Source organism: Haliotis asinina, chromosome 1 (assembly GCF_037392515.1).
Source record: "Haliotis asinina isolate JCU_RB_2024 chromosome 1, JCU_Hal_asi_v2, whole genome shotgun sequence".
Classification (NCBI taxonomy): Eukaryota; Metazoa; Mollusca; class Gastropoda; order Lepetellida; family Haliotidae; genus Haliotis; species Haliotis asinina.
The window spans coordinates 70,562,425-70,581,941 of NC_090280.1; the positions used below are offsets into that span (position 1 = coordinate 70,562,425).

A 19,517-nucleotide genomic window follows, 5' to 3' on the forward strand; every position below is an offset into this window, starting at 1 on the left:
CCCGCACCCCTTTGCTAGCGTGCGGTTTTATCCACTAGGCTATGAAGGACTGCTGTGAAGAATGAGCTCGTTCATCAGTATTAATAATGTGTACCTCACAAGAGGTACTGCATGCAGCACACACATAATATATGGAATGCAACTTTTCTTGAAAATCAGATAGGTTAGGGCCATGTGATGTCAACACTCACTATAGCGTGTTACCCCATGGAGATCTATTATAAAACACCAGGGCCAAGTGATATCAGTCGTTATATATTATTTTAACAGACATTTTACACAAAAAAATCCCTTCTCAAAGGGTACACAATCTCATGTAAACCATCATAGTTGTAGTTCACCTACGTAAAGACTGTTTCTTGTGGCACACATGCACAGATGTGCTTACTACTTACAGGCAATAAACTGATAAGGCCCAAGCAAGGACAATAACTCTGTACAAAATTATTAAAATCTAATTATTTTAGATATTTAAATACTTACCTTACCATAGGTCTATAGCATATTACCTCAAGCTTCGATTAATAGGAGATCTGACGAAGTTGAATTGCATTCAATCTTGAATGGCTACCTCCCAATCACGACTGTCAGGATACGGAAGTATCTGGATCTCCCCACTGCACATGCATGCAGACTCCACGAAAAACTTCACTTTTACTTCCCGGTCCAAAGAATCCGAAGTGGGGAGGAGCATCCAGCATTGAGAGGGAGTTACCGCCCTATGGTAAGGTAAGTATTTAAATATCTAAAATATTGAGATTTTAATAAATTTTTTACTTACCTTACCATAGGTCTATAGCATATGGATACCACAGCTTGGATGGTGGTGACGGATTCCCTGAGGACCGCCATTATGTAATAGAATCCCACATATGCCTCGGGGCAGACAGACCACTACTGATACTCTTGTGTGACAATCTCCCGCAACATCCTCTCAGATAGGGAACTGGAACAGAATCAGAGTAGTAGGTCACGTACTAACCACCCGAGGGGGAAGGTATCTTAAGTAAGTACAAGACCTCTATAGACCAAGGTAAGTCGCCTCATACCTTAAAGGGCGACCGGACGAGTAAGTTGCTGAGCAACTACTAGAGGTCCGAAAGACTGCAATCCCTCCATGTCTGCTATTGCCAGGTCATGTAAGTAGTGACTCACGAAGACCGTCGATGACTTCCAGAAACACCCCACCATGATATCCGGAACGGAGCAATTTCTGTGCAATGCCATAGTTTATGCTAATGCCCGAATCTCATGTGGGTTATTAGTCGCCGGGTGAAGAAGATTCTGAGCATCATACGCTGCCTAGATGGTCTGCCTCAGCCAAAGCGCTATTGTGTTTCTGTTGACTTCACCTTTCGTTGATGTCGAAATAGGTAGGAACAATCTCTTCCTAGTTCTTCGATGTGGTGCTGACTTGTACAATTTCAAAGCCCGAACTGGGCACAGTAGCCGTTCTTCTCAATCCTCTTGCCCAACTCTGGACGAAAGAGGCGGGATAGTAAATAACCTGTCAGGTTGACCTGGCAGCTGATTCTTAGCCAAGAAGTCCCACAAGAGTCCCAAATGTGCCACGTCTTGTCCAGTCTGCTCAGAACGGACCCTGGTCACGTCTAACGTATGAATCTCACTTACTCTAGCCGCCGTAGCTAAAGCCAGCAAAAATATAGTTTTCTTGGTTAGCAGGTCAAAGGACGTCCTCTCCAAAGGTTCATACGGACGACCTCTCAAATGTTGAAGTACAATATTCAAATCCCAGGCTGGTGGTCGGAACTTCGCCTTCTGGTCCTCCAGTTTGAATGCCTTCAGCATAGCAATCAACTCTGGAATCTTGGAGACCTTCTCATCACCTTTCACAGCCAACACCATGTTTAAAGCTTACAGATAGGTGCTGATCGTACTCCCTTTGAGTTTCTTCGAGCAGTGCAAGTATCGTAAGAACTCAGCCAGGAACTGGGGCGATGCTGTGAGAGGGTTCTGGGACGCTGGGGTGCAGAACTTCTCAAAGGTAGTCCACTTATCTTCATACAGTGATCGAGTAGATGCTCTATGCGCCCTGGCGATTATCTTTGCCACTTGCGACAAATAGCCCTTGGTCTTTAAAGTCCGATGCAGATGGACCAAGTGCACAGACAAAACCTTGCTGGATCCAGGTGTAACATCTGACTGTGGGGATGGCGCAGCAACTGGTCCCACTCTGGAAGCTGGAACGGGCATCTTCCTACGAGACAACATAGCTTTGGGAACCACGTCCTCGCCGGCCACCAAGGCGCGACCAAAAACAGTTGAATCCTCGCTGTTACTTTGAGTTTCGCCACATCCCCTGGTACCAACACTGGCGGTGGGAACATGTACGCGTCTAGTCCCTCCCATTACAACGACAGAACGTCGGTCGTCCAAGCTGCTGGGTCTGGTACTGGTGGAGCATCCACTCGATTGGAGACGGCTTTCCTGGTCGAGAGAGTGCATCGGCTAATACATTCCTGCAGCCGGAATGTGTCAAGCTCTTGCCTCAATGTGGTCTGCGTCCAACATACTGGCCAGGAGAAACATCTGGACTAGAAGAGACTTGGATCTGGTTGTTCCTTGTTTCCAGATTAACCACACCTCAGTTGCGTTGTCCGACGCAATTAGTACTTTGGAGTGTTGCAGTAGTGACGCCCAGTGACTTATCGCCCAAATTACCGCCTCCATCTCCAGGTTGTTGATATGCCAACCTGCCTCCACGTCAGACCAAAGTCCCGAGGTGGTCTGATCACCTAAGTGTGCTCCCCAACTTTGAAGCGACGTGTCGATGAACAACTGCACGAACTCGCTCAAACAAATTCTTTCACAGACATTCGACCGGATCGTCCGGAATAGGCCTCCTATGAAAACTAACTCCTGAGACGGCTGTAACTGCGACTTCTCTCTGTTTAACAGCCACCCTAGTTGCTCCAGAAGACATATGGCAAAGTCCATTTGTCTGCGTAGCAACTGAGGCTCGCCCTGTGATGTTGTCTCTCAACTGTGGCTCTGAGTAGATCCACAGCGCTGGATGTGATGTTAATGGCAGGGGATGAATCAACAGAAGTTTGTAGCCTCTTTCCAAAATTCCAGTCCCATAGGGATCTCCAAGCCAGTTCCTCCAGAAGATACCCAGTCTCCCGCCTACTGGTGTCAGGAACACTAACACGACTGGGGGTGGGAGGTCCCAGTCGTGACAGGTGGCGCCCTCAACATCTGGAGTTAGGGCACTTTCCTCTCCCTCTCCCGGGAGTGGCTGGGGCGTCCCTGTGTGAATCAGTTGGTCTGCAGGGGTCCGTAGATGCAAATCTCTGGCCTCGTCCTCTAGTAAAAGCTGATCAGACTGATTCCCTTCTAGGGATATAGCGCCTTCTGCCTCTGTCCTGTAATCCCGACTTGCCTCGAAAGGCAGAGGATAGTGCTTCAAACGCCGACAGTGATACTTCAGTATTCCTTAGGTCGGTGTGCTCTTTGTAGATCTCCGCGATAGCATCGCCGAAGAGCACTTGAGAGGAAAAGGGCCCTCTTATCAACTTCCTCTTGAACTCTTCTTGCCAAGAACAAGCCTCTAGGAAGCCTGTTCTGCGAATCACAGTAGTCATTGCCAAAGCTGTACTGATATGGCCCAACAAGTCATGTTAAACTTTGCCTTGCCAGACAAAGAGCAATGATAATTGCTCCACCCTCGACTCATTCTGCTCGGTTAAGTCCACTGTTGCTGTCGACGTGACTGAAGCTAACGCCAAAATCGGTTTCAAACTGCGCCTCAATTCTACATCTATGGCTTGCAGTCTAGCGTCTTGTACCTTGTAGGATGTTGACGAGGACAGCCTCGTCCAGTCCTGCACCTGAATCTGCAAAGTCTGAGGCATGAATCTTATATTCTTGCTTCTTGACCTTCGGCACCTTTTTGTCGCATTTAAGGATAGTTTGGCGAAATCCTCATTCAAAGAGAAGGTGGCATCTGCTACCATCGGGTAAGATGGGATCATCAACTCCGGCTCAATCCTAATAGCCTTGTCACTATCAACACCCAACGAAGGAGAAGGACAATCTGGTAGCCTATCTGCTATCCAGTCGAATATGGCTGACAAAGGTAGATAGGATCCCTCCTCATCCCCTACCTGTGTAGGATCCTCCTAAAGCACTGTTCCTCATCTGCCGTCCATGACACAGTAGATTTATGCTCCAGCGTCCGTCTGTCTAGAATGAGGCAACACCGATCTGGATGTCGAATGGCTATCTACATGTCTGCGACGGCCTGCGCTACCCCGCCGCTCCGGTGATCTCGACAGAGAGCGTGAGCAACGACAGGTACTCAATGAACCGCTGTGAGGGCTCCTGGACTGAGACATTCTACCTCCTGTGCGATCCACTCTCCTCCTGTCACAAGGCACATTATCGGCGCTACCTGATGCTTCAAAGGTAAAGACATCCAATCCCGACGCCAGTCTGCTTACTTTAGTTACTTGAGATGCGCTAATAGACGCTGGCGCTGGCGCCGGCGTACGACTAATCCTTGCTCTGCAGCGATTCAGTCATGCCTGTGCCAAGCTGAGACAATCAAAACAGTGGCGCTGTAGTTGATGCGCCTGGCATCAATCCAGGGGTAGGTAACAATAACACCCTCAAAATCCTCTGTACCTCTGGATGAGTAAGGCCGTCCGATCTCGACAAATCCACCCAACCTCCTGACTGGGTGGACGGGGTCTGTGCTGGAAAAGAGACACAATGACATGTTTCATGCAAGGTAGCCAACACGTGTATCAAATTTAAACTTTATGTTAAAATCGACACAAGGATTGAAAAATATACATACCACTGTGAAAACTCTCTGAAAAATACAAGAAAGTATCAAAAAAAGCTGAGACTTTATTCAATCCAAAATATTTTCAAGCAATCCAAACAAACCCGTCTGACTCAGACGACGCTTGAAGTAAAAGTAAACTTTTCATGGAGTCTCTGTGCGCATGCGCAGTAGGGAGATCCAGATACTTCCGTATCCTGACAGTCGTGATTGGGAGGTAGCCATTCAAGACTGAATACAATTCAACTTCATCAGATCTCCTGTTAAGTGAAGCTTGAGGTAATATGCTATAGACCTATGGTAATGTAAGTAAAAAATTTAATTTTAGACATGAGTTTTTTAAACTCATTTGTGATCACAACATCAGTGAGCGGAATTTCATGTCTCTAAATTATATACCCCATTTCCACATTTCCTGCAATAAAATGAAAAGCATAGAATGGAAGACAAAACTCTATCAAGATACATGTATTAACATAAGTTTGCATTTACCTTAAATGTAAGAATACAACTAGAATACTATCAGGAGCAGTTAACTCATTAAGCCCAAGAGCCACTTCACTGCTCAACACCTGGAACCCCGTGCTGATTGCCTGGCCGGCTGTGGTGAATTAGGGCTATTCACGCCTGATATCCCTGGCAGGTTTCAGAGATTACAGGAAACTGTCTCGTCCTACGAGCAAGTTCTGATTGTTTAATTGTTTAATTGCGTTGTAAAGGTATATGTTGGAAAGAAAGCAGGAGTGAATACATGTCATATATGTAACATTTTACGTAATTTTATTGCACTTTCTCTTGTAGACTTTTGGTGGCGTGTGCATGTGTATTTTCTTAACACGTTTGTATTCTTTGTATGTAAGACATAATTAAACAAATTGTCCCTCTCATATCATTGTGTGAGGTTAAATTGTTCAAAACATCTGTGGATGTGGCAGTAAAGAAGAATTTACGCACATGCCTAATAATCTTCTATGAAAGAAACGTTTTTGCTGATACGTTGCTAGTGTATACTGAATATTTTAAGGTAAGTACTAATAAGCTAGTGTGTGACTTACATGGAACAGATTCATAGTTTGTCACTTTGATTCATCCAGCTTTTAACACAGAAAATATATGGTATCACACAAACATACATGTATACATATTGTATAATGCTATTCCTTGCACATACATAAGACAAAGGGTCATGGGATGGGCGTCATCAAAGTTCCCGAATAGGACGTTTGGTATCTCAACTGTTCAATATAGTCCCTGATTTCTTATCTATGACCAATCGTATCATGAGATACCTGTCACATAGGAAGTGACAGGTGATTGGGCGTAGGCTAAATTTCTGAAGAACACGTTCGGTCACTAGACAGCTTGGATACAGATTGACTATTGTTTAGATCTTTGACCAATCGATATGCTGGATTTCGGTTTTATCATGAAAATGTTTGTGTATCTTGAACATACATAATCGTAAGGATGCCTGAAATGTACACCTAGGACTAACAAGCACTTTGATGAGTTTATTTTTCTTTAAGTGCTCAAAGCGCTACAATCCAATTATTTTTACCCCGGATAACCCAATCCAACCATTGAGTAGAGATAGTATTTATTTGCATACATTTGCATACATTTTGCGCACACTACTTGTACATCAAACGTAATGGCTTGCTGAACATTTCAACATAATCTGCACATTGTTGCGAATAAATATCACAATTCAAGTACAGGTATTATAGAATTAAAATAAGTTACACAATACTGATTTATTGAGATGTCACCTTGCACGACTCGTCATTGTGTCATATTTACAGTGTATGAAAAAATTTTCACCTTTCGTATCAAGCTTCTGTCCAAAATTATTTCCCGAGGGACATAAACTTGATATGAAAAGGGAACAAGTTTTGTATCTTATTTATTACCCATATTCGAAAAACTGAAAAATATTGTTAAAATAAAGCAACATTTGAAACCAACTTGGATTAATACATCATTTTTTTTCATTTTTTTATTCACTTTCACTTGGATACAGATTACATGAAAATATCAGTGAGAAAAGATTTCACATTGGTATAATATGAGTGGAATGAGAATTTTTTACAATATCCACTGGGGCTTGGGTGTGGGAAGAGTACAGATATGTAAAAACTGGGACAGATGGAGAAACACTGAGGCGTAAGCTATTTTGTTTACACAGTCATAGAGCATATTGGAGTAAACTCCAGTTTTGTTCAAACAAATTAATCTGAGAACTGTTTCGAGCAATATATTTCTTGATATCACAAACAGCCTTTAGTAACTCTTTACATGTGATGAAACTTGAGCTGTGTTCAGAACTGCGAGCGCCCGCAGGCATTAAGCAGGCACTCATGATTCTGAACACACCTTTGGTTTTATACCCTTAACATTCAGACAAAAATGTGGCGCTTCGCCAGCATGATCATGTGATTGAGCAAATGTTCATTATTAGCACAAAACAGTATATCCTGAGCAGGGGATAAGAATGTTCTGTGCAGAACATGATTAACAAAATTGGTGAATTCTTTCCAGAATAATCGAGTGGTTAGACATTCAATATACACATGATAAATATTCTCACTTTGGCCACATGTGTCGTTATCAACCAGTTTCATTTTAAACAACTCTTGTTTTGTATAGATAATTCTGTGTATAAACTTGTATTGAAAATCCAAAAGCTTTGTGTCTTTGATTGTTTGTCTGTATTGCGAAAATGTGGTCTTGCATGCGATTTGATGGTTTAGCTCTCTTTCTCATTTATCGCATACATTTGGAAAGTTGGATGTAGACACGAGACTATCATAAAATGATCTTGAACCTTTAGTGAGTTTAATAAAATCATTCCAAGGTGAACATATCGATGTGTTTGTTGTGGGTGGTGACCTGCTGTTTGAATTACTTCTTTCCATTTTTTTGGAATGCTAAGTAGGACTTTTTTCTTTTAAGTTCCGCAAATGAGAGTAACTCTTTGTCATGGATTAAGACATCATACTGGTGATTGGAATGTCAACTGCTTTACTTCAGGAAAACGTACGCTGCATACAGGCAATGCATTTCCTATAACTGATCAAGAAAACGGATTAGAGAGCAGATAAAAACAGTCAGAAATGTGCAAAATATTGGATTTATTAAAGAGCAAGATCAGTAAGTTTTTGAAACATTATCGCGACAGGGAAAATATAAATAACTCGAAGCGGCAAACCAAAAGTTATTGGGATTTGTAGCCAGACAACACTATCAAGGACTGTTAAGAAAGGAAGGCGAAAAAGCTTGTCTGACATTACTAGTGAATAAGATACTTCTGTTCCTGCTTCAGCTTGATCCATTCAGCATTAATTATACCATTTGGGCTATGATCGGAGGTTTGTTTGTAAGAAGCTAGGGATTCATGAGGTAAAAAGTGTCTCCAATACTGTTGAGGAAAATTATACTGGAATGATGATCACCACTGGCGAAAAGTAATATTCAGCAATGAAAGGACAATAGTTATCGAACCAAACGGAAAAATCAAAGTTTGGAGAAAAAACTCTGAAAAGTGGCTTGGCCAGTGCCTCGGTTACTTAGCTGAAAAACCTGGTCACACTTTAAAGTTAAAGATGTGGGGATGCATAACAGGTGTTTTAGGACAGGTGTTTTAGAGTTTGTGGCAGACAATATGGACAGTCAGAAGTATATTGACATACTGGTGTTTGTGGCCTGTTATAACCAAACACTTCACCAATAAACAATTCATGGATGGCAATGCTGCTACGAAGCCTAGAGGCAAACAAATGAAATTGCCCCATTTTTGTGGCCTCCACAAAGTCCAGATTTAAATCCAGTGGGCAATCATTTTGAATTCAGCTTCCTTTCACTAATCCGCTAGGTGCGGTGATCCAGATGGTCCAGCTTAAACTGACAGCACATGTTGTATGCCCGATGTGCGCCATACATGTTACTATTGCACTTAGAGACTGTTAACCAGTATAACCTTCACCTTCATCTTGTTTGCCTCAATTTTTATTGTAACAATGGGATTGCAGAACAGCAGTCCCACATGCAGAATAGCCACTGCAGATTGTGTTTTGGTGGACCAGAAAGCACAGTTCCTTGGAATTAATAATTGATTTATTTACCTATGATAAGAACTTGAAGAGACAGAAACCTTAGAATTCACTTTTTTATTGATGCTAAACCTCAAAAGGCAATCCAGTGTTCGATGCATGTATTTGTAGGAATGATAGAGTTGACTCACCATTTGTAGGTGTGAGAAGCCAGCTGTAAAGAAAGCCAGCAGCAATGGAGAAGTACAAAACCACCCCATTCTGCTTTCTGACAGTTGTGTTGATCTGGTCGAAGGTAATAGGAGACAAATCCATAGTTGTTCCATTAAACAAGCCTGCTGAACCTGCTTGCCTTTCAAGTAGCAGATCAATGAAAGCACGGGTGCATGCCCTTTCAGCCACAGCAAGTGCCTCCTCAGGACGACTAAGGTCAACCAACACTCTCTGAAAGAAGACAAAGACTTTGTGCAACAAGGGAGGATAAAAACTGCATTATTGCTGTGTGATTAACTCAAAACTGTTTCAGCTGTTGGGGTAGTTAGGAGCACAAGATGTGTGAAGATGTTACTGGCCAAGTCGGCTGTGTGCCACAATATACTGACTGCAGTATTGACCTTGCTGTTGGTTGTTCTCACTGTACTGGATGATGGCTAATTATTTTCAGTTTCCAATAAATTTTCCATACTTCTTTTCTGGTTAAGATTCCCCAAATGTGTCTCTTCACATTTGAAGATATTTTATTTATTTGTTTAGATGAAAGATGAAATTCCAATTGTGATACCTTGAAAAATACCCACTTCACTGACAATTTCAGCTAAATCCATACAACCATTTCAGAGAAGCTGAAAACGGTAATAAGTATGATGACTATAAACTGTGACAACATTATCATGAGCATTAAACATGAAAATATGTGTTTTGTACTGGTATTATATAATTTAAAGTACATCATAAACCAAAAATGATGTCACTCTATTGTTCTCAAGGGGCACTTTTTCACCCAGGCATTATCTTAATAATGTCCCTGGACCCCATACATTATCTTAATAACATCCATCTGCCATGGAAATATTACTTGTTTCAAAGATTGATATGACCTTGTCTTGCCATTACTGAATATGATCATAAAATACTTATTATTTTACTGATCATATTTTTCAATTTCGAACATGCAGTGCCAACACCCAGTTTCAAACCCGAAACCTTTGCTTACTAGTTTGGTGGTTTTATCCACCAGGGAACGAAGGATTGCTGTGAAGAATGAGAATGTTCCTCAGTATGAAATGTGTGTTCATTTAGTGTGGGAAGAGCCCAAGCAAGGCATGGGTTGCGCATGCAGACCACGTGCATTGTGCATGCATGGTGTGGTGTCAGCTGTTAGGCTCATGCCCGTTGATTTAATCAGTGAAAACAAAATATTGAAAGTATATCTAAATTATATCTTCAAATGGTTTAAACGTAAGCCCTCATCCCTCAGGAAATGCCCTAAGGCCAAAGACCCTTAGGCATTTCCCTCAGTAAGCATGGTTACTTTTCAATACTGCCAAAGGGTCATGTTAAAGCCTACACATAGCTGTTGGACAACTTTTTATGTTTTCAAAAAGTATGTGGCAATACATAAAAAATTATGCTAATGGTAAGCTATGACTGCATTTGATAGTCCAGGTATCAATAAAACTTATTTGGTTTCCAAAAGCAGTCCTCCATTAGTTGAGAGCAAGCAGTTTCCACTTAGAGCAAGTGTAGATGCTAAGGCTTTTATTTCATGTGGATTTGAGGCTCGCAGATGTTCAAGTCCTGCTGCTTAGTAGGCCCTCAGAATAACGGCTCTCATCCATATTTTGACGGTATTTCCTCATACTTCTGCAAGTGTCTCAGTAGAAAAGGGGATGAACAGGCACTTGAATTTTTGTTTGTTTTTGTTCGTTGGAAACATATTTTCAACGCTCTGGCAGGGTACAAAGATAAATCCTGTGTATCATGTGACTCAAGGACTGTAGATAATGCCATGACATGGAATTGTCTGTCCGGTTGACTAGGAAGTTGGCGATAAAATCCCATCTCAGTAACAATGTTTGGAGTCAAATCATTTTTTATTAAAATCCAGAGCATATATTTACAACATCCCAGCTGCAGTTGCTAAGGTAATTAGAAACAGCATTTTCTGTGTCAACAGTTCAAAGGATGTCCAATTTAGTGACTCGTACATATCACTTGTGATAAAAAAAGTAATCTGCCACTTGAAGATGTGAGGCCTTCAATGCTGTAGTGCCCTTCTGTTTGGTGTAATTCTCAAATCACATCCATTTATCATCATATAATGTCGATCCGCGGAGGTAAGGTTACCCTTCACAGCCCTTGTGGAATAGTCTCATATCTTCAAGCAAGGTTTGATAAGATCCATACGTGTAGTTGGAACAATGATGGATTCCTGTGACCTTGTTTGGTGTGCAGATGGACGGGTACATTCCTCCATTCTGGTAGTTTTAGCGATTGTTCTCCTAGTTCCTCTAAGAGTACTGGGAACCATTTTCTCACAGGCCAGTAAGGCATGACCAAAGTCAGTTGTAGCATCCTCATTTGTTTGATCTTCCCGGTGAGTTTCAGTAGTAAGGCTGGAGGTGGGAACACATAAGCGTTCAGTCCTACCCATGAGATGCTGAGAGCGTATATTGTCCATGCAAGCAGATCCTGTAATGGAGATACCAATGTTGATATATCTGTTGGCTGAACCTGATGGCAAATTTCATATTTGCGGTGATCCAAATGTTTGACCTACTAGCCAAAGTGCTTCCTGATGTAGCATCTACTCTGTTTGAGATGATTGTAGAGTTTGCGATAGAGCATTTACCATGAAGTTCCGTGCACCTGGAATGGCATGCCTTTGTGTACGATTCAGCTCGCTGACAATGTTGAACAGGTGAAAGGTTAATTGTAACAACGTGTGAGATCTTGTTGATCTTTGTTCATGTAGAACCCTACTGTAGAGCTGTGGGTGTGGACCATCAGTAGTTTGTTCCTTAATGTTGACCACCATCGTACTGCGTTCATTACAGCTTTCATTCCTAGTGGTTGATATGGAGAGTGCGTTCATGCCTTGTCCAAGTTTCTGCTGCAACCTTGTTTTCTAGGTGGGCTCCCCAACCATGAAGCGACACATCTACATAGAGATGACTGTTGCAGTCCGGCTGAGTCAAATAGGCCCACGCGCAAACATTTGATCTGCGAGTCCACCCTAATAGGTATGATCTCAGTGTGTCCGGTAGGGTTATCAAGTCCAAACTGTTGAGGTGAGTATTCACAAACCATTGTAATGGGAGTAGTTGTAGTCCTCCCCCTTCTGGACAGGTCCTGTACCAAGGTGAGAAAACCAAGAAGACACTGCCACTGTTGTGGTGCTAACGGAGAGAGTAGTGCTCTATCACAGCTCTATCATAGTTTGCTCTATCATAGCCTGAATCTTGCTCCAGCAGTCCTCTGGGACTGTGATGCGATTCACCAGAGTAATGAATCAAATACCTAGGAAAGGTAGATCCTGTTGCTGCTCCATCTCTGATTTTAGTAGATTCACAAACCATCAGAATAGAGCAAGCATTCTGATAGTGAAGTCTGAGAACTGCAGTCTGAGTTGACTTATCTCGTGATGAACTTGAATGCCATTGTCCAGGAAGAAAGCGCTGCGTAGCCCTCGACAATGTAGTTAGGTTATGATGGGCTTGATTACCCAATGGTAGGACATTCCACTGGAAATGGTGACCATTGAATAGGAAGAGCAGATATTTCCTGGTTTGGGGATGTATTGGGATGTACAGATGCACATCTTGTAGGTCGATGCTTGTGAGTTAATCCGCCTGATGAATGAGATAATGGGCTTGCGGTAGATGTATCTTTCTGAACCTCTAGGGTCTTAGCAGATAATCCATGACAAATTCTTTCATTTTCTAGATGAACTGAAACTCTTAGGAGTTTTTCTTCAGCACAAGAAACATTGGAGAGTAAAATCTGGGTGCAAGATCCTACTGATCCTTCCTCAACGGCACCTTTCTCCTGTAGAGATGATATGGTCTTGGCTAATTTGTCTACTTGATCCTGTGCATACACTAAGTGCATTGGGTCTCTTGTGAGCAGTGGTGATGCCTTTTGTGGGATCTTGCTGCCTTCTCTTAAGATATGTGTGATGTAGTCATTGTTCAGGATGCCCCAGTTCTCCCAGTAGCATTGCACACATCCACCCACTTGGTTGTACAAGAACAGCTGGGGGTGGTAGACTCCAGTCATTCCAAACCTGATCTTCAGCACCTTCCTCCTCTTGCACCCCTGGAAGGACATCCTTTCTCAAGGGAACACTTGTTTTCTCCAGAGAAATGACGAATAGAACTCTTGCCGCCCCAAAGGCCCAAGGGTCGCAGTACTTCCAATCTCTCACTCTCTGCACTCCAGAGTACTTTGACTTGTTGGAATAGTGCTGCTTGATGACAGTTGCCTCAGTGTTGGTGATTTGATCATCATAACTTCTCTGGAGTCGTGAGTAACTGTCTTGGCAGGTTCAAACCAGCAGATGTAGAGGCTAGGTGTTCCGATATAAACTGTTGATCCTTCTTCTGAGTGATGAGGGTGAAGAAGATGTCCCCTCCTGTCTCAGAATTACGAAAATAGGAGATGAGAGCCTCGTTGATGGCAAGTGAACATGTAAGTCCAAAGAAGGTTGGACAAGTGGTGGTATGCAGTGGTGCTTGATGTTTATCATCCACCTTGTAGGAATGGGTCTGGGACTCACTGATAGGTTGGTAGATGTCATCCACTTCAGGCATTTTCATAAATGACTCCATGTGGTGTAGAGGAGACTTCTGAGTTTTGAAGGATGGGATGGGATGGGATGTGCTATGCTGATGCTGAAAATTTTTCACTGTATTGAAAGCTGCAGATGAGTTGTCAGTAACACTAGATATTGATGGTGGGAAGGTTAGAGTGTTAAAATAGTCTACCACCTTGTAGGTGAGGGTGTACCTCCCTGCACTCCTTCAATGAGAAAGTTAGGTCTAACCCCATTAGTAATCCACAATGTGATCTCTGAATTAGAGAAAGCAACTTCTTTTTCACATCTTCTGATGCAGACCAGGAACATATATCCCTGTCTGATGAGTAATCTTTATCCTTCTGCAAAAACCTTCGCAAATGGTTTGATATGGGTTCTGCAAACATCATCCCTACGTTGAAGGTCAAACTGATCCTCTTGCCTGGAGTGGTCTTCATGCAATGAGTGCATTTGTGCAGGCCTGCATGCTCTAAGTTGTCTGATTGGTGACACGGTAAATAGCGTTTGGGGGATGCATGCGGTGATTCCTTGCAGCTGGAACATGAAGCTTGTGTGCATGCACTTGCTGAATCGAAGAAGGGTGCATCCTCCAGACTGTGTCAATATGATACAAATGTTCCTTTGAATACAAATGTTCCTTTCATCTGATACTGCTGTTACACCTTCACACAGGGTTACAGTCGTAAATGATCACTGCAGTTTTCTCTCTTCTGCAAACCAAAGCTCCAGTGTCTGCAAAAGTCTGCAGTGCATGTACATGGTGGGTACAGCCATATGACAATCAAATTTAAGGCCTTTTTAGGGCTTTTTCAAGGCCACTTCAGCCACTGCTACAAATTTTGAGATCGTGTTTGTTGCCGATTTTGCAGAAGTTGTACCTGCCAATTTTGGTGGGGCTGGAATAGTGAGAGTCAGCAATTCACTGGGAGAATTACTTTCATCGCTCGATTTATCATCGTTGCTCGTTGTTGGCACTTGCAAGAACAAAGGCATGGATGACCGTACACTTGAGCCATGTGCTCGTTTGTTTACCTGATGCAGATTACTTTGTGCGTGCGATTTTAAAGCTGACTCACCCATCTTCCCGAGATCGATCGTCTTGCAGCAGACATTCCATAATGTCTTGTGGCGTTCCCCTTTGAATGTATCCACCCAAGAATATTTCTTCTTCCAGTTGACATTAAAAACAGTGCGACCCATCTTGCACTGGATCAGTGGTCGTCACTAGGCCTAATGCACGAAGCACCCCTGCTGCCAAATATGGCATTAACCTATGACCCCTGTGCATGGTAGTGCCCGACAATGCCAGCTGGACACGTGACAAGTATTAGAACGGCCATTATAGAGCACTAGATTAATAAGTATTCCCAATATGTATATTCTTGAATTAAGAGATCAAAATTTTCTGCTGGAATCATGTTGTGGATACATAATGTTCTACTTGAAACAACTCACCTTTTATTTAATTGAAGTATTATTTAACTACAAGATTTTTCATGAAGTCAAAAAATGGAATGGCCCATGTTCTTGACAGGTAATGCCAATACTTTGGTATGTAAATACAACATCCCTGTTCAAAAATCCCATTAGCCACGAACATGCATGACGTAATTTCATGACGGTTTCATGACACACAAATGCTAATGTTTCTCAACACTATCCTATCAGTGAATGAAATTTATCAAAATGTATTTAAAAATTGTAACTTAAAGGCTGTGTAACTCTGCATGAATCTTCTAATTTGAAAACACTGATAGTATTTTCGTAAACAGACAGTTTTAGATGCCAGGAACCCACATGTACCCTTGAGCTTACATGGCCATGAATATGCCACGTGAGCGTCTATTTTTTGCAATGACCTACATCTGATTGGTTGATAAGAAGGTCAAGAACAATGATTGGAGGTTGTGCGTGAGCATTTTGAATAATGTATTTCCGTGAATGTTCATGGTTTCCCGAACTGTGACGAAGCAAACTGTGATTAGTCAATGCATACATGTAAACTGTGACCCGAGTTTACTTCTGCTGATGTAGGGGCACGTAACAAGCAGGAAGTGGACTATGGTTCTTGTTCAGCTTCCGATCATTTACGTTTCAATAACATATTGTCATAGATCTATTTTTTTAAATATCTTTAAGATCAAATTTAAGGCCAATCTTTTAATATTCAAGGTCTTTTTAAGTCAATGCTAAATTTAAGGTCTTTTTAAGGCAACTGTCAAATTAAAGGCCTTTTCCAGGCCTGTGCGCACCCTGATGTAGCAGCTGCAGATGAGCACATGATGCATCCGACATGTTGAGCTTGGATACAGATGTGCTCAATGTCGTAAAACATCAATAAGATGATTAATACAGACTGAAAGCCGAATACGACTTAAGTCTGACTAAAGAACTGAAATATAAAAGAATATTAAACACCATATCAGGACCTCCAACCCTCTCATCAAGTGACAAAGCAGAGAGTGATAAGCATGACAAGTCATGTGACATTATTGCCAGGAAACAGGGAAGCTACTCGTGGGTGAGTGTGTATGACCGCTTCAGAAGAAGGGAACTTAAAAAGTGTTCCATGATCAGTCCCTCCTGGATTCTGCGATTGCAGAAAAAATCACGGAATTTACCTTTCCATGCAGAAAAATGTCAGGTCCACAGAAAACGCATTATCTTGCAGAATCCGTGCAGAATTTGCCACTTTTCTGCCGGGGAATTTGCTTATTTTAAAAACTGAGTGAAAACTCACTGACTGTTGAAATGAAAAGTAGAGTTCCGAAAAGAATCGGTTACACATAAAATGTATTGACATGTTTACTATGACAACATTTTCAAAATAATCATGACTAAAGATACTTTATTTATAAAGCAAGTTTTAGGAATCTTTCAAATAATATTATATGAATTTGACAAAGAAATTACATTCTCAAAATCGATCATTCTGAAAACTGAAATTATTTCAGATTTAGTGTAAATATAGAATTGTTATTTGCATGAAACCGGAAGTTGTTCGTCTGCATCAAAGCTATGAATTCTAAAGCACAGAAAAAGATGTGGATGCTTTGTCATCTAACTTACTCAAGATGTGATGTGTACTGTCGACTTTATATCTGTTTCAGAATTAAGGTCTGTATAATGTTTTTTGTTGCTTTTTGTTAAATGCTTTAACCGCAAAATGTTTTGCAGAATATTGAAAAACACAGTGCAGAATTTGCTTAAATGTGCCGCGAAATTCTTAACAATTTGCCACGGAATCCAGGAGGGACTGCACTATCTTTGCACAGTGGGAGGAGATAAGAATAATAAGCATGAGTCAGGATAAGGAAAATTAAAACTTCTAGACATAAAAATATTGAGAATTTTAAAATACAAAATGGGTACTAAACATTTTAATGAATTGGTCATTACCTGAAGTGTTTGGTAGCATGCTGACTGCAGGTCAAACAATGATAGTTTGTAGTCACTGCTCCACTGAGATTCTCGCCGGATTGTCTCAAACAAGTCAGCAGCTTTATATAGCTGGACTTGACACTCATCCAACCGTCCATCTCCCCATAGAGACAGCCCAAGTCGATGCCGTATTTTGGCCTCATCTTCACGCCGTCCTAACTGCTCAGCAATGTGCAGTCCTTGCTCCAGGTACTGAACTGCTTTTGTATGGTGCCCGAGTGCATGGTGTACTCTTCCTACAGTATTAATAAAACATATAAACAGAGGCACTTCTGGTAATCTTTATCGAATCATTGTCAAGGCAAATGGATAATTCGTATGAAAGTTATGTCAAACATTGGAGGAAAATGTTCCTTAGCTCACCTTCATATCAGTGTCAAGAGTATTTTGTCTCTTAGCAATGTAGTGTCCTCTTTACCTACCCACTCACAAACAAAGACACATGAACAAGCACACATATACACACTGTAAAATGTTTTCCAAGAAGAAAATAAAAATAAAAACTACTTTTCTCTGCTCAAAATATAGAGTTCTAATGATTTATTTACCACAAATGTAAACTTACACAATAATGTATTTCAGTTTTTTTTTTCTGTCATGGCATGTGATTCCACAAAGTGGGAGCCTTCATCTTGCTGTTAGTGTGTGGGATTGTGAGGAAGTATACTGAATCAGAAAAGCAACTTCACATTGTTTCTTCAGGGCACTATAAAAGAACAAGAGATGGTAAGATGATTAAATTGCTATTACTTCATTGCTGAGATCTGTGTGATGTACTTGATACACTGACAGTGCCACAATCAGTTCCATTAGGCTACACCATTGTTCCTAAACATGGGTATACAGAATATCTAGCCACAAGAATAGAAATTCGAAATTTCTCAGTTCAATATTGTGTATGTCCACCCCGCGAATTCACCATTGCCAAACACCGTCTCCTCATCGACTGGCTGATGCTTGTGAGCACGTTGTTGGGGATTCTGCACCATTGCTCTTGCAAGGCAACGCCAAGTTCCTGCAAATTCTGAGGTTGGTTCCCAAGGCCAAGAAGCCTTCTCCCAAGTGCATCCCAAACGTGCTCTGTTGGATTAAGGTCAGGGGACCTCAATGGCCAGTCCATGACACTGATTCAAGCGTTTTGAAGGAAATTTCATGTCAACATTGCAGTATGCAGCTGAGCATTATCATGCTGGAACTGTAAACATGGGTCATGAGCTGCCATGAAAGGAACAAGTTCAGGGGTAAGCACCTGATCGCGGTAAGCAGCAGCTGTGAGGTTTCCTTGGATGACCAGAAGTCGGGAGCGGTTGTTTCCACAGAAAGCACCCCTACTTCCGCCCCTAATCTGTCGACTTCCTGTACACAATATTGTTCATAACGTTCCAGACTCTATGCCTGCCATCTGCGAATCTGAGGGTAAATCTGGATTCATCACTAAAGACGCCTCGATTCCAGTCTCTCTGGGTCCAACGGAGGTAACACTGAGCCCACAGCAGACATTGACGTTTATGAAACAACGTCAATATTGGCCCATGATATGGACATCGAGAATGGAGACTGGCAGCCCGCAACTGATTTCGAATGGTCGACAGTCGACCTCTAAACATCTTAGTAGTGGTTTGTGTAGCCGGCCGAAATCCGTCACATAGGTGACGTACGATTTGATGGTCTTCTGCTCATGATGTCACACATGGAAGACCTGTCTATGGGCAATCAGAAGTGGTGCCTGTTTGTTGTACACCACCTCGCAAGTCATACACAAGGCAACAGCTGCATCCCATTGCTCTTGCGACGTCAATAACTGATCTTCCTGCTTGCAACATGCCAACAGCAGATTCACATTGCACATTTGACAATCGTGGCATTTAGAGTACCATTAGGACTGTGGTTTTAAAAGATTTCTTTCAATTCTTGAGGCCAATGCAAACACGTGTAAATGAAGAAAACTTGCGAAGCAAAGATCACATGATCAACTGCACATGCAAAACCTCAATTGGCACTAACATCATCTGCATGACAAATGTATTGGTTTCAGTGGGTTTTGCTAACATTCCATGGAATTCATGAAAATTATAAGTGCCATGTATCTGTAACCAGCAAAGTCACAAATTAAAGATCTGTCTCGTATATCTGCCAAGATCTGTTGAAAGATATGAAATGGTTTTCAAGTTGTGCTCTGGGAACAAAGCCCACCCCTCCATTTTGAGACTAAGTCCAAAACATTTGCATGGAAACCAAGAAAATAATACATCACAAAAATCTTTAAACACCAAAAGACACCACTTTGGAGTCTGCCACACATCTACCAAGTTCCAAATGAAATGAAATGAAACACACCTCTCACTTTTCAGACCAGGTCCAAAACGTTTCCATGGAAACGGAGAAAATAACACATCACAAG

The 19,517-nt window shown here is 41.8% G+C and overlaps 1 protein-coding gene across 1 annotated transcript in view; it reads right to left on the reverse strand.

The window, feature by feature from the left end:
- Nucleotides 1–19,517, reverse strand: part of LOC137296373 (tetratricopeptide repeat protein 28-like) — a 197,447-nt gene that overhangs the window by 88,712 nt on the left and 89,218 nt on the right. Inside the window, exons 7-8 of the mRNA XM_067828159.1 lie at nucleotides 17,075–17,352; nucleotides 9,051–9,303 (exon numbers count right to left, since the gene is read on the reverse strand). Of these exons, the coding sequence (XP_067684260.1) occupies nucleotides 9,051–9,303; nucleotides 17,075–17,352 (531 nt within the window). The remainder of the gene's footprint in view (nucleotides 1–9,050; nucleotides 9,304–17,074; nucleotides 17,353–19,517) is intronic.